Consider the following 15,693-nt stretch of genomic DNA (forward strand, 5'->3'; position numbering starts at 1 on the left):
AGGGGCATGTCCAAGTGAAATCGAAATTTCAGGGAAATCACGTAGTCATAAAAAACTTTCGCTGGTGATAGAAGATTAGAATGTATCTGGGAAGAAGACAAGATCGTGTCCCTGTCAAATAAGAAATTACAGTCAACTTAAATGCGAGGACTTGACTTGCATGCAGCTTGGATTGAAAAACAATACAAACAATGAGCATTCACAAGGTTCGTGCACGAGTTCATTCATGTCTAGTGAGAACAGAACCTTTTGCACTTTTGACCAAAACCATATTCGCACTTCTCTGCTTTTAAGCTTCTAGCATTTAGCACCTTTTGTATTATTTCTTAGAAAGATGAAGTTACAAACAGCCCAAAACTCAAATATTATTTTATATATATGTATATATAGATGGGATAGGATCCGGGGAGACACATTTTAATTCACTTTTTTTGTGGTTTTCATTCCGAAACTTCTTTCAGGGATTTGAATTGTTTATATAGTTTAATTCATCATTTATATATCATTTTTATACAAAATTAAACAAATTCAAAAATTTCGAATTGATGATGGATTTTGGCTTATGCTATTAGATTTCACGTTTCGCGTCTATGTATTTTTCCTTTGTGTCGCAACCAATTCATTAATTTGTCTCATTTTCTGTTTTACATTTAACTTGCAGCAACATGCACATGCCATCCTGTAACTGATTGCAAATTTAATGGGTATATGGCAGTCCGCGATATTCTTTTATTAGGTATTGGTTGGCTTTCTTTGCCAAGTGTGGTGCAACACTATTTTCAGCAGTGGACCAAAATACTAATTAGATTTACATATTACATGAACCCATTCCTTCATTTATTGAATATTTTTCTTTTTACGGGAAGAGGTTTGATGACAAGGAGATGAAAGATTTTGCTTCAAACCAAAGTGTGTACGAACATATATGCATGTATCAGACCCAAAAGAAGAAAAATACGTATGATGCTTTCAAATTAAGACAAATACAAGTACATTGTGAGGCTAAACCCACCATTTCCCTTAATGTAGATAATATCGTTTGTTAAAAAAAAAAAGACAAATACAAATACATATGTAGTGCCCCATACATGGGGCTCTTAGATGATTATATAACTTGGTAATTGATTAACAAAATAGAATTGAAATTAAATTCTCAATCATAGCAGCAATTAAATTAATCTTCTCATCAATTGCACAAATACTTGATTTGGTCAATAAATCCTAGATTTCATCATGTCTATGATAATAATGATGATCAAAGAGCGGAATTTCATGAGCCCAAGTGATGGAGAAATTATTAGATGGTACAGTACCATCATGCGGCACTGACAGCTAGTGGTTCCCAGCAAAAAATGCATGACACTTTCAAGGTAGAATTAGACTACTTCTAGAGTTCGATTCTCAACAGTTGTTGTTTGCAATCCAGTTCAAATTTCCCGCTCCTTGTAAATTAATATCACATTGTTACGAAAACTATAGATGAATCCTGAAAATGTAGTTTTATTGGCACCCCACAATATTATGAATACACCCCAGTTTCTTTTATTTGGTTTGGACTTCCTTTTTAACCCTTATTTAAATTAGATAAAAATAAAAAATAAAAAATAAAAACAAACAAAATCAGCACCACTTTCTTCACTATACTACTCCTCGACAGCCACCTACCATGGCGGCACCTCCATTAACAAAATGATCTCAAGTATACCAAAACATATGCCGACTTACAATTAAACTCATAGAAAGTCAATTCCTAGTCACTTACAATTAAACTCATAGAAAGTCAATTCCTAGTTGACAACGGAAGGATTGCTTCTTTGCAAGTAGCATTTTTCCAGATTTTTCCCGCCCATCATGTAGGTATCCCTGATTAGGTTGATTTCGGCATTAAAATTTTCAATTTTATGGTATTCCATGTCTTGCAGAATATTAGCAGAAGTGAGAATTCGAGAGAGAGAGAATGGCGGGAAGGAGATGGCTATCATTGGTCGACGACACTGACGAAGAAGGTGGCGGCAGGTGAGTGGTTGAGCTAGGGTGTTGGAAGGTTTTCATTTGTTAACTATTGTAAAAAGGTGGGGTGTCTTCAACAAAAAAAAGGGCTAAAATTGGAATTTTAGAAAATAATTTTGAACTTGGGGTGTATTTATAAGATCATGGGGTGTTAATAGAAGCAACCATCCTAAAAACCTCCCCATTTAGACCTTTTTAATGTACTTTCTCATTTTTGATTTGGACCTTCTTATTTTTTTTTATTTGGATAATTTTTTATTATGATGATCTTTATAGGGTGACAGACAACATATATAGTTCCGATATCACGCAACATTACGTGATAATAAAAATATCAAAATGAGAAGTTACTAATGACCCCAAAACAAATTTTTGTACCGGTTTCTCGTATTTTTTTTAATTCATAGTTTTATATATTTATATTATATTAAATTAAATTATTTTTCCATGTTTATTATTTTTGCTTGATACATACGACTATTAATGAATCATCATACCGATGGTATTGTTTCTTGTGGTAGTGTAAATGTAAAAATTATGATGACAAATACAAAAAGCATTTATTATTGTATAACATTTAGATACTCACTAATGAATATTTACTCGTTTTCTGATTTAGCTCAATAAAAAAATGTCACACTTTTTTTTTTAAAGCTTGAGAAAAATTAATAGCATGTCCATTATATTTTAAAACAATAAAATATGTGCTAAAATCTCATTAGACAAAATCGAAAAGTAAGCACTCACTAATGAATATCCAAATAGTATTCTTTATTATTAGGGTTCCATATTTTCAACTTCAAGAAATGTGGCGGTGTCGTTTTGTGTTCAACGGTGTGTAAGGGAATGGACTAATAGAGTGTATCACGATTCAAACGCAAGCAATGGAAGTTGATGAGGTGGAGCTTTCTGATTAGGATGCCCGCACGTATATGTACGCGTTACATGTCAACACGTGTATACACAAAATCGGAACAAAAACTCTCTTTTAGTTTTTACCAAAGATAAAATGGGGAATCAAAATAACATGAATGGGAGCAAAATTGAAAGGGTAAATGTTATTTAGTGCACGTTAAGCTCAAAGACTTATTGATACACTCTCTAGTACATACAGTGTTCACATATAATAGCTGAATTTGTACCAGCTTTTGGGTCAGTGTTGATGTTAGTTTGGTGCTTTTTAAAATGAATTGAGTGAATGCAGGAACAATTCCTAATTTAATATTATGAACACATAATTGCAGCATTAGTGTAAACGCTTTTAACTATTTGATTTGCACTTTGCTCGCAATGAACTACAATGTTGAATAAGTTGAAAGAGGGTAAAACAAATAAAATACGTACATCAGCCAGCTAAGCCAAGCAAAAAAGTCCATAGAAGGGAAGTAGTCTTGGCCTTGGGGGTAATTTGAATTATTATTATATAATATTTTATGAGATATGTGTATATATAGCTGGGTACTGGTACGAGTCTAACCTTGTTATCTGCATCTCTTATCTCACAACTAGTTTACTGAGGCCTTTAGCTAGCCAAGTTGAAGACTTGGACTACTATAGCTGATTGAGCTAGCTACTAATATTATAGCTTTGTGGGTGAGTTTGATTTTGGTGAGGATTAATCAATGGGAAGGAAACCTTGCTGTGACAAAGTTGGGTTGAAGAAGGGACCATGGACAGCTGAAGAGGACACGAAGCTCATTAACTTCATCCTCGCCCATGGCCAATGCTGCTGGAGAGCTGTTCCTAAGCTTGCAGGTCTCATATCATATCACCTATATACTTCATTTTTCTCACTCCATAGCCATTCTAGTGAGAGAGAGTGAGAGAGAGAAAGAGAGAGAGCTTCTGCAAATTTGAATGCTCTTTTATTCACTCTGTTTCTTTCCTTCAGGAGATGGGTGGGAGAACATTTGTTTTTTGTTAATCTTTTAAATTTGAAAAAATTAACCAGTTTCTCTTTTGCTTTCACAAATGGGGTTTGTTTTAATTCATTGTTTCACCTCTTCATCTTTGTTTTTTATTTTTCATTCTTCTTAAGAAAATGGTGGCTCAAAACTTTTTTGCTTTCGGTTTTGTGCTTTATTTTTTAATCTGGGGAGGAAGTGAGCTTGATAAACCACCAAACTAAAATTCATGATTCCCCGAATTAATTTGACATTTAAATGAAAAAGTGAAGAAAACAATAGTGAACAATTCACTGATTATAGTTGCGGTGGGTTGGTCTGAATTGCAGGATTATTAAGGTGTGGAAAAAGTTGCAGGTTGAGATGGACCAACTATCTGAGGCCAGACTTGAAGAGAGGTCTTTTATCAGAATATGAAGAGAAAATGGTCATTGATCTTCATGCTGAACTTGGCAACAGGTTTGTGATTATTCATTTCAGGAAGTGCTTTATCCAAAAGCAACTTTCAAGAGTTATTGAGCTCTGCCACTGCTAAAGTAAATAACAGATGGGGTGTGATATCCACATGCCTCATTTTACTTTTCACACACTTTTTTAATTTTCGGCTGTCGGATTGGATGAATTGAAGAAGATCAACGGACAAAAATTATCAAGGGATGTGAGAGAAGTAAAATGAGGTGTGGGGATTGCACACCTCTAACAGATTATGTTCTTTGTAATTTCTAGTAAAATATTAATAATATAAGACCATGCAAGTAGAATACCAAATTTTGCACAATTTCTGGGAAATGGACTTCTGAGTTTTTACACCCACTCCAACATATATTCCCTTGTTTTTTATTTTGTTATTTTTATTTAAACTTTTTATCTTTTAACTTCAGATAAATAAGAGAAATGCATGTTATAACTTATAAGTATCCATTGAATTCAACTGTGCTGAATATGCTCCATTGAAAAAAAGAAAAAAGAAAAAAAAACTGTGCTGAATATGCAGTCTTGTCCTTCTGTATATTCTCCTATTTTTAATTTTTGAAGGACGTTTACTTGGAGCTTTCTTGTGGCCATAAAGTCAATCCTCTATGAAAAAAAAAACACTTTAAAACAATTATTTAATTTGTTTTGTTTTTCCTTCTTTATTTTATTGTCTGCACAAGTCAAATATTTTTTTTCTTTAAGTGTATATGTGAGTTGCGTTATTTGGTCAAATTAGTGTTCATTCTCATTGCAATTAAGTTCAACTCTCTCTCTTTGTATGTTAGATGTTAGAACGTCATGTATCATCAAAATTAAATTAATGTGTTTCTTAATATTTTGGCAGGTGGTCTAAGATTGTCTCTCATCTCCCTGGAAGAACAGATAATGAGATAAAAAATCATTGGAACACCCACATCAAGAAGAAGTTGAGAAAAATGGGGATTGATCCTCTCACCCACAAACCAATTGTTAATGTCAATGACCAAAGCCAACAATCACAAAGTCAAAAGCCAGAAGGAGGAGAAGAACAATCTTGTGCAGCTAATGACAAATTTGAAATTGACCAAAATGCCCCTACTCAGGCCAAAGAGGAAGATTCCAAAAACATGGGAGGTGATGGATTGGATAAAATGGAGTTCTTGATTGATGGATTCTGCATAGATGAAGTTCCACTAATTGAGCCCCATGAGATTTTAGTTCCTGGTGTTCCTCCTTCTTCATCAACCTCTTCATCTTCTTGTTCAAATTCATTATCCAATTTTCTTGAAGAATTGCATCTCCCAGATTTTGAGTGGCCTGACAGTGATTACAGCAACAACAACAGTAACAATGACAGCATGGGCTTGTGGGATGATGACTTCAGCAGCTGGGGTCAAGAATCTTGGGCATATGGGCTCTTGTGAAAAGAAAAAAAAAAAAACTAAAATTTTTCCACTTGGATTATATATTGTAATTTGCGTGTTAATTACTTTCTGAAGAGTACAAAATAAATAAAGAACAGAGAAAAGAAAGCACGTATTTATAGCATTTTTTACTCTTTTAGGAAGTGAAATGAAATAAATTAAATTTAATACTTTGTGTGTAATGGAAGCATTTAGATTTTTATTTCAATCTGATGTAGGCTGGCCGGTTTCTTCTTTCCAATCATGTTTTCTTATTCTTTGTTCTGAAGGATTCATGAACCTTTTCGAGGTCCCGTTTTGTTACATTCCATTATCATGTTTTATTTTAGTTATCATGTTAATTATTTAAGTTCTTTTTTCCTTTTGCTGAGATCATATTATATTTAAGTTGCCTCAATTCTTTTTCAGGAAAACTAACGAAAAGTTCAAAAAAACTTCTCTTTTAACGAAAAGCCCTTTTTAAAGGTATAATGAATAGTGTCAGTTAAAGGTAAAAATGTGGTTTTTTGTTAAAAGTGAACAATACTGTGAGTGTTTTGTTAAAACACCCTTCTTTTTATTCTGAGCTTGGTATATTTGTGATTAATCATGTTGACTAGAGTAGTTAGTTCTCCCTCTACTCTTAACTAAGTTTACTCTCTCACAATTTAGATTAATTAGGTTTTAAATTGAATATTTTTTCAAATAAGTTTCCTGATGAAAAATAAAATAATCTACACTAAATTTATTTAAACTATGAAGAGAGAGAAGGAAGAGGGGTTAGGTGTGACAGCCCGTCCCTAATAATTATGGTTTTTAAAATTTTAATGCGTGAAATTACGGAAACGCCTTACGGGCAAAGTGTGATTTTTCGAGGACGTATGTGATTCTCGTATATTTTGTCATGTTTCTTGACATATTTGGATAGAGCTTGATCTTACGGATACGTAGGCACATGTAGAAGTGATTTTGGAGTTACTATTAAAGTTTTATTGAGTTACGAACTCAAAAGTATTTGGAATGAAATACTATTTTAGTTATTTTACACTATTTTTTTATTGTTATTATTCATTGAACTAAAGACTATTGGTATGTGTGTGTGGGGAAAAAAGGTGGGAAAAACAGAAAAGAATGAAAACGGGGGAGAAGAAGAGGGAACAGGGGAGAAAGGAGAGAGTGGCCGAATGGGGAGAAGAGAGAGGAAGGAGGAGATCCAATCAGAAACAATAGAAGGAGGAGAAGGGAGAGAAGGGAGAGGGGTGTGATCACATCGGATCCTGTCGACCTGCACACCTAGTCTGTTTGACCCGATTGGATTCCGGTGGTTCCTAACCAATTTTTAGGCGAATTTCACCCAAATACCACCTGTAATCACCCTCACACTCCTTCTCCTTCATCATTCATTCAAGATTGGACGAAAATTGGACCAAACTATGGTGTTTTGCGGCAGGATACCTAAAAGCTTCTATGGTGGAAATCCATTATTTTTTAATGAATTACAGTCGATCTCCACCCCCATTAGGCTTCCCTTGAGGCCTAGAACAAGGCCCAATCATTGGTTGGAGCGTCGGAGTCGAATTGGGGACGAATCAAGAACACACATTTGTTGGGTTTCCGACCGGTTTTTAGCAAAATTGAGGCTCTTCCAGGTCAAATTGGACTTGGTCACATGTATAAAGTTTACTTTACTCATTGAGATCTTCATTCCTATAAATTTTGATAATTTTTTGAAATAGTTGGATTTTCCGACGAGTTGGGGAGGCCGACCGCCACCCACAGCGGCGCGTGGCCAGGGGACCTTCGATGTTATTCTTAGGCTAAATTAGATATCTTGAGTTCAGTTTTGGTGATTGTATATCGTAGGTTGATAGTCTGGACCTAAATTCATTAAGATACGTTACTTGGTAAAGATGTGAATCGACGATCCGACCGTTGGATCGTCACCAAACTTTACTACATTATAGTACATAATATTTAAGGAACATAGAAACTTACAGATTGGGAATCCAACACACAGATCTTCCCGAATTGGATTTGTAAGTTCATAAAATAAAATGTTGCCACCACTTGGTTTTTGGCAATTGGCGGAGATCCGACCGTTGGATCGTAATGAAATTTTAGGATGTTGTTCTAGAAGCTTAATGTGCATCTTTAGAAGTAACGGATTGGAAATCCGTAATGCGGATGTTCCGGATCAAATCTTAGGGTTTTGTTTTATGTAAATTATGTATTTTTATTGGTCAGAACTATAAGATATGATTTGATAATTGGTCATAGACGACAATGGTTCGTGATGTCTTGATATGCGTGCTAGGGAGTCGTAGCGTGGATCTCAGGTGAGTGGGTCTTATAGATACACACACACACACACACACACACACACACACACACACACACACACACACACATATATGATTGATAATTCCATAAACATTTATAAATTGATTATTGCTTATGATTACAGTGAATGCTTTGAAGTAATTATTGTGTACTACGAATGGCTTAATCCTTATTTAGGGTACGTAGGCAGTCTAACGAAACGTTAGATGCATCCATAACATAAATGAGATTAAAGAATTGAAACAATAGCCTTGTTTGGGAAATTGTGCAAGGTGAGGGTCATTGTTCGAAAATGTGTGTGTGTGTGTGTGTGTGTATATATATATATTTGGCAGCACTACGATATGGTTAAGTTTTGAATTGCATCAAGGCATGTCCATAAGTATATTATTGAGCACAATTATTATGAACACTTTGAAGTGCAAGGTGAATGCAGGATAACCAGGTAAGTTCAGGTAAGTTCATGGTATTAGTTGAAATAATGGAGTTATGGCATGACTACATGCATGTTTTAAGCAACTCCGACACTGTTGTACGAGTTGCCCATGGGTCGTACATGTTATGTTGAGATGTATTGAGAGCTCCACCCCGGTGTTAGTGCTCCTGCCTGTGGCCAAGGCACAGTCCTTCACGTGATGTTCACCTCCTGCACCTTATGCTCACCTTAGATTCAAGGTAGGTGCACAGTCTCGTCGTACAAACCACTATAGGTAGTTCCGACTCGTAGGTGACCCGCGATTGTTCACACAGTCTTCACGTGATCGTAGCACTTGAGCGTATTTATTTACACCCAGTCCTGTCGTACAAACCACTTTAGGTGGTTCCGACTCGTGTGCAGGTATACTTATTGAGCTATGGATAAGTCGTACAGGTCACTAGAGGTGACTCCGACTGATGTGATGAAATATGTGATGAGCTAGCATATGTGATGAGTTAGCATATGTGATAAGATATGTGATGAGCTAGCATATGTGATGAAATATGTGATAGCATATGTGATGAAATATGTGATGAGCTAGCATATGTGATGAAATATGGGAAGTCGTACAGGTCACCATAGGTGACTCCGACTTGTGTGCTAGTATGAGTTATTAATCATTTGATTGTTTTTATTGCTAATGAAATACTGTGATGTGGTATACTTTTGGATTCAATGTTAGTATACTTTTGATCTCGCGTTTATCCGTAGTATGATTTTCTGGAAGCTAACGGGCATTACGGTGAGGGATTATATCGTTTAGAAGGTTTTTACTAAAGTTTTATTTTTTTGGCCACTCACTCTTGTTTTATTCCTCCAGGTCTAGTTGAAGAGCTTTCTTAGGGACGAGGATTCGTGGCAAATCTTGGTATTGGAGATTACCTTCGATGATATGATTTTCAATCCACTCTACTGTACTTTACTTATACTTTGACGTCACATGTGAAATGAGTTCATTTTCGCTCACAGTGCACTCTTGTATTTAGGCACCTTTAGGTTTTAATTTATTCTTTTTCCACGTAATCAACTTTATGGCTTCGTCACCTTCCAGGTGTCGGCCAGCACAGCTCGATTCGTAGTCCTAGTGGACATTCCGGGTCGGGGTATGTGTCATTAGGTTTCATGCTCCCTCTTTTTCTTGCCCTTTTTTTTTTGCTTTTAGAGGGGTAATGTTTATATCTCTCTTCTTTTCATGTTATTTTTCTCTTTTTTCTTGCATTATACGGAATAAGGTTTATATTCTCCCCATGACTAAGGTTTATGTCCTTCATACCGCCTAAATTTTCTACATAAAAAAATAATTTAAGATGCAGTAATTAAATAAAATTATTATTAAAACAATCCACCAGGCACGAAACAAAGACTATAGCTAGTCTCTACCACCTGTCCTAAACCTTAGTTGGGGGCATGTCGTACGTGCACACTTAGTGAGGCACTACATCCTTGTATTCGTGTAGGCCACATAATTAAACCTGTATGTTTCCTAATACGCTGGTCCAAACAATCACACTAAACTTCCTTGTTTCTTAATTCCTATGTTGAAGAGAGTAACAAGTATAAAGAAACCAAACTTATTGCCTATCTCCATATTTCTTTTTCATACTGTTGTTTAAAGGATGTGGAGTGTTGTTTCATATTGGAAACTTAACGAATTTTTCATTTACTTATATGAAGTTAAGCTATTTTTTATGTTGTCAAATTATTCTATAGTCAAACATTAATTTTCTTCAGTTTAAACATGTATATTTCGAATTCTAATTTTTATTAGAAGATTGCTAAGAGATACCACATTTATGTATTATATTAATGTACACGTCACATTAATTAATGAATTGATCTAATTAGATATTGGTTTATGCATTACTTGTCAAATTAAATGTAATATGAATGGTCTCCCGTCTCCCTAGCATTAATATTTATTTAAAGAATCAATTCCAACGGCGCAAAGAATATATTTTTTATTCAACAATATATTTATACTAAAGGGTGTGAGTATAAATTGATTTCGAATTCTACATCTACTAAATTTGAATGTAAAATTTCTCACTAAGTAAAGACGAAGATCACAAAACCATAATACCAAGTGGTCACAAAAAAAAAAAAAAAACATTAAACAAACAACAAATTAACATAGTACGCAGAGACCCGGATTAAAAGCAGCCACTAATAAGGCACCCTCAGCCAAGAACTTCTTCTGTAATAGGTGATCAGAATAGAAAACACTCATTACTATCTAATCAGTAAATCTGTTTCTTTTGGCCTAGAATTGTTTCTTGGTGAACAATAGTGTCATTATTCTAGAACTTCTAGTGTTTCAAACGAATTAGGATTTTGTGTTTTTTAATTGATGTCGCCTTATGTATGGTTCAGTTCATTATTCAATATTATCAATAAAATTTTAGAGTTTTTATTATTTTCACGTGAATTTCAAATTAACGATGAATTTTAGTAAATTTTTTTTTTTTTCCAAAGAGTAGAATATTATTAAATACGAATTGAAATGTTTACATCAAAAGCTAGAGTGTTGACTAACCACTCCGGTTCAAAATAATCCCACATATGACATCCCCCCACCCTTGTAACATGAGTTGTCACCAAGTGCGCAACCCCATTACAAGAACAAGAGTGAAAAGAAACTTAACTGAACATAACTGTAGCTTAAGATGATGAATGTCCCAAAGAACACCTTCCATTGCAGCCTCCGGTAGACTAACACCTGTGAGTATGTCCACCAAGACCTTTGAATCGGTTTCAATTTGGGCAAACCCAAACCCTCTTTCTACACACGCCACCAAAGCTGCTCGCACCGCTTCTGCTTCCGCCATAAAGCTTGATTCGCAGCAAATATTCCCCACTCCTCCAGCTCCTTGGAAGATCCCTGCAAAATCTCTAGCCACCCAACCAAATCCCCCCCTTCTCGTTTCGTTTATTCGTGTTGACTTTTTGGTCGTTTCCTTGAACGTAATTTAGCTTTCAGTTACTAGCTACTTTTTTTTATGGTCGAACAGTTACTAGCTACTTTTTTATTTTTTTTTTATTTTTTTTTATTTTTATACAAGAGTTACTAACTACTTGAGCACTCAGGGAAAGTATTAGCTAGGTAAATTACTTGAATGAAATAATTTAGCAGCTTTTGTTTCTAATTAAATATAACTAGCCATGGTTAGATTTATTCTAGCTTTGTAAACTTGATTAGCCAATCTAGCTAGCTGTGCATAAATAAGGTTTGAACACAAAGTTTACTTTAAAAATAATAATTATTTATTTTTACAAGGGTTAGGATAAGGTAATAATATTAATATTTGATGAAGCTTACACACTCAAATGTGTGTTGAATAAGATAATAATCACGGTAAAAATGAAGAATCTTATATATATATAGTAATTAGCACTTCAAAATTCTCATTCTACACTCCAAACTTTTTATATTTAGAAAGAAAAATACACTTGTGAGGAGTGTATAATGAGATTTTTGGAATGACAATAACATTTATATATATATATATATATATTACTAAAATCGTATAAAGTAATTAGATAACTAATAGAGTTGAATGATATACAAACAAAAGGTTTCCTTTAGTATACTATCGACATGTATCGTAACGTTTTGCCATTGTCTAGCATCAAAAATGACATTTTTTAACAAATGATATTATCTACATTAAAGAAGAGTGGGTGGACTTAACCACACAATGATCTAGCAATAATGTGGTTTAACTTCGCTTTTGGCAAAAATCAAATATAAAGCCTCTCACTTACAAGTGAAGAGGAATACCACTAGACCTCTCACTTCCAAAGATGACATGCTATCCACACACCCCATTTTACTTCGCACGCACCCCTTGATAATTTTTGTTCGTTGATCTTCTTCAATTCATTTGATCCAACGGCCGAAAATTAAAACGGTGTGTGAAGTAAAATGAAATGTGTGAATATCACACCCCATTTTAAAAGAACAAACATAAATACATAATTGTCGAATACCACTAGACCTCTGACTTTCAAAGATGACATTTTAAAAGGAGGAACATAAACACATAATTGTCTTTCATATGACCAGTTCCTTTTAACGTCGACACCATAACCCGCTATGTCAAAAACAATGGACTATAAATCACATATATATCATATTTAAATTTCTCTCTCATGGTTTAGGGTTTGAGTTTCTAGAATGCTTGCGCAAGTATTTACAAATAAATCAATGCCGTGTTTAAGGAGTTAATTACCAGCCAGTCTGGCAAGCATGCAATTGAGGATTCATTCAGTTTGTTATATATGTGGACTCTCACTGAATGTCAACTCTCCTTTGATAGGGATGCCGTAAGCTGTTGGGTTAAATCCTGCAACAAGCACAATTATTGTGTTTAGTTACCACCGTTGAGTTTGAAACCAGGAGCAGATTGCCGGTTGTTTGTCAACTTATTGTTTATCAAAATGAAAGTTCACATAGAAGTACTGTACATATTGAATAATTACTGAAATTTGAAATGATAGATAGAGCTTTAATAACCGGTTGTTTACCCAAAGCATATGTTATGCTTGAAATCAATTGGTGGTCAATTAAAAAATCCATGCATTTCTTTTTACTATGGCTAATATGTACTTACATTATGGTATTTACTTTTGTGTAAATATGAAAAGTGTTTGTCCTCCACTTATGATTGACAAACTTTTGTTATTCAAAAATCATAATCAGAAATGTTCATTCTCTTTATTATCATTTAAAGATCAAATATGCAAAAAAAATTATCAATTTATAAATCTTTTTTGTCATTCATATGCATAAAACAAAAGAACGGACATCATTATTATTATCATTTTCTTAAACGAAAATGTATTATTATTATTCATTGCGCTAGCTCAATATCTAAAAAAGTTGATTAGATATTGCCACATGCTTTAAAGAATGTTAATGTTAACCCCATGTTTTCTTAAGTATTCACAATCTCAAAGTCACACCTAATTATAATGAAAAAGATGTATGTTTCTTATATAATTCTAAGCCTCGAAGGTCATGTTTGATTTCTGAATATACAGCATATTTCTATTAATTTATTTCTTTGTCTTTATTCGTCCAATGAGCTGTATTTTCAAATGTCTTTACTTGCAATGACTACAAATGATTGTATGTCGTGAAAGTTAAAATCGTATGCTACGAGTTACAATGACATATGGATCCAACCGTATGACGTGCCAAACACTTTTTTTTTTTTTTTTCTGGATGAATATAACATCTACTGCTTCATACGTATACTCCCAATTAGTATTAATTTTTTTGTGTACTAATTTATTTGAGACTGTAATTCACACTAGGATCGGAGACTGTAATTAGTACTAATTTATTTAAGTAATGTTTCAATTTAGTCCTTTAATTATTGTCTGAGTAAAAATTAGGCATCTAAACTATTTTTATGAAAAACTAATTAAAATCTTCCAATTACATTCCTAATGTTAAATTTGAACCTATTTTATTCAGTTTTCCGTCAATTTAAGTTAATGTGTCGCATACACTTTTTACGGTAAATTTGTTATTTTCATGAGTTTATAGTAAATATGAAATTAGCAGTTTTTAATGAATTTAGAGAATTATTTTACTAGAAAGATAGTTTAGGGTCCTAATTTGAATAAAATTAGCAGTTTTTTATTTTATTTTTCATGTATCCCTCTAACATCTTAAAAAAGAAATAATATCACTGGGCTCAGTTAGTTCATCTTTCTTAAAAAAGAAATAATATCACTGGGCTCAGTTAGTTCATCTTTCTCAAAAAAGAAATAATATCACCTGACTCAGGGTTGGTTTGATATTGATGTGCTTTGAAAAAAAAAAACAACTTCTGCTGTGCTGTGAGAATAAACGGCTGTGAAATAAAGTTGTAGAGTGTTTGGTAAACTTTTTTGTAAAAATGCTTTTGAAAAAAAAAAACAGTATTATAGTGTTTGGTAAACTTTCATGTAAAATAGATGTGAAAAAAGCCGGTTTTTCAAAGCTGGGTTTTGCAGCTTCTTGTTTTTGACTTTTTTTCACCCAAAACTGTGAAAAAAAAAAACTGAAACTGAATGTTTATTAAACACAAAAAAGCTTTTTTTGATATCAGCTTTTTTCAAAATCACCTCAGTACCAAACCCTGCGTAAATGGGGGTAAGGCTAGCCGACATTCACTTCTTCCAAACCCTGCGTAAAGTGAGAGCCTTGTGCACTGAGTACGACCTCAGTACCAAACCAGGCCTCAGTCAGTTCATCTTTTTCTGGACTATATGTAAGCACACGTCGTAAAATATCTAGAAGGATTCTGCAGCTCTCTCTCTCAAATTAAGAAAATAAAGAGTTATCCGAAGACCTAGTCAAAGTAAACCCGTGAAGTAAGTTCAAGGTCGTTGTGAAGGTAAGCTTCCAAGTGTACATTCAACCTGGCGTATATCATTGACTTTATTCGAAGCGGACATTCAACTTGTCGTAAGTCATTGACTTTATTAAACCCAATTTCATTTGATTGACTATGAAACAAGGAGCAGAATTCTCTTCCTCTTATAATCTCTCTCCTCTTATATCTCTTTCTGTTTAAATAGTTACGATTACATCATATTTGCATTTTGTTTTGAATTTTTTTATATAGATAAAAAGAAAAGAAAAAAAAATGTGAGAGGAGGGAATGAAAGAGAATAATAATAAGATGAGAGAGAATCCTACTATATGAAACATTCAACCTGACAGTAATCAACTAGTTATACTAATACTACACCCTCTTGCAACCTAAATATATACATAAAAACGTATCCTTCGTAAGTTTGACAAAAAAAATATCCTTGTTAATCTACTTAAATGAAGATTAATTCAATTGTTTTAATTGCAAGTGTACATGTTTCTCATGGACCACAATAATAACTATTTCTTTAAAATAAAATAAAAAATTTGTTCTTATCATGTAGTTTGTCTACCTAGACAAAAAACCAATTAGCTGTCTATCTGCGTGAGTTGGAATTAATTAAGCTATAAGTTACGGAGAATAAAATAAAGATAAATTAGGTTCCATCTCTTATTTTTCTTTCTCATTAATTGAAACTTTATTTTTTTATCAAGGTTCCTTGACTAATTTTCATGTTA

At 33.7% G+C, this 15,693-nt stretch overlaps 1 protein-coding gene across 1 annotated transcript; it reads left to right on the forward strand.

Annotated features, from left to right (window-relative positions):
- The first annotated feature begins 3,428 nt into the window (after positions 1–3,428).
- Positions 3,429–6,032, forward strand: LOC103444230 (transcription factor MYB20-like). Its single transcript, XM_008383153.4, has 3 exons — positions 3,429–3,765; positions 4,244–4,373; positions 5,233–6,032. Exons 1-3 carry the CDS (start codon positions 3,633–3,635, stop codon positions 5,789–5,791), a joined length of 822 nt encoding a protein of 273 aa, XP_008381375.3. The 5' UTR covers positions 3,429–3,632; the 3' UTR covers positions 5,792–6,032.
- The last annotated feature ends 9,661 nt before the right edge of the window (positions 6,033–15,693 follow it).

Source organism: Malus domestica, chromosome 09 (genome assembly GCF_042453785.1).
Source record: "Malus domestica chromosome 09, GDT2T_hap1".
NCBI classification, from domain to species: domain Eukaryota; kingdom Viridiplantae; phylum Streptophyta; class Magnoliopsida; order Rosales; family Rosaceae; genus Malus; species Malus domestica.

Excerpts from the sequence above, each read along its gene's own strand:
- LOC103444230 (XM_008383153.4), top strand. The coding sequence starts at position 3,633 with ATGGGAAGGAAACCTTGCTGTGACAAAGTTGGGTTGAAGAAGGGACCA. Across the intron at positions 3,766-4,243 it reads AGCTGTTCCTAAGCTTGCAG|GATTATTAAGGTGTGGAAAA; the intron begins GTCTCATATCAT and ends TCTGAATTGCAG. Across the intron at positions 4,374-5,232 it reads CATGCTGAACTTGGCAACAG|GTGGTCTAAGATTGTCTCTC; the intron begins GTTTGTGATTAT and ends ATATTTTGGCAG.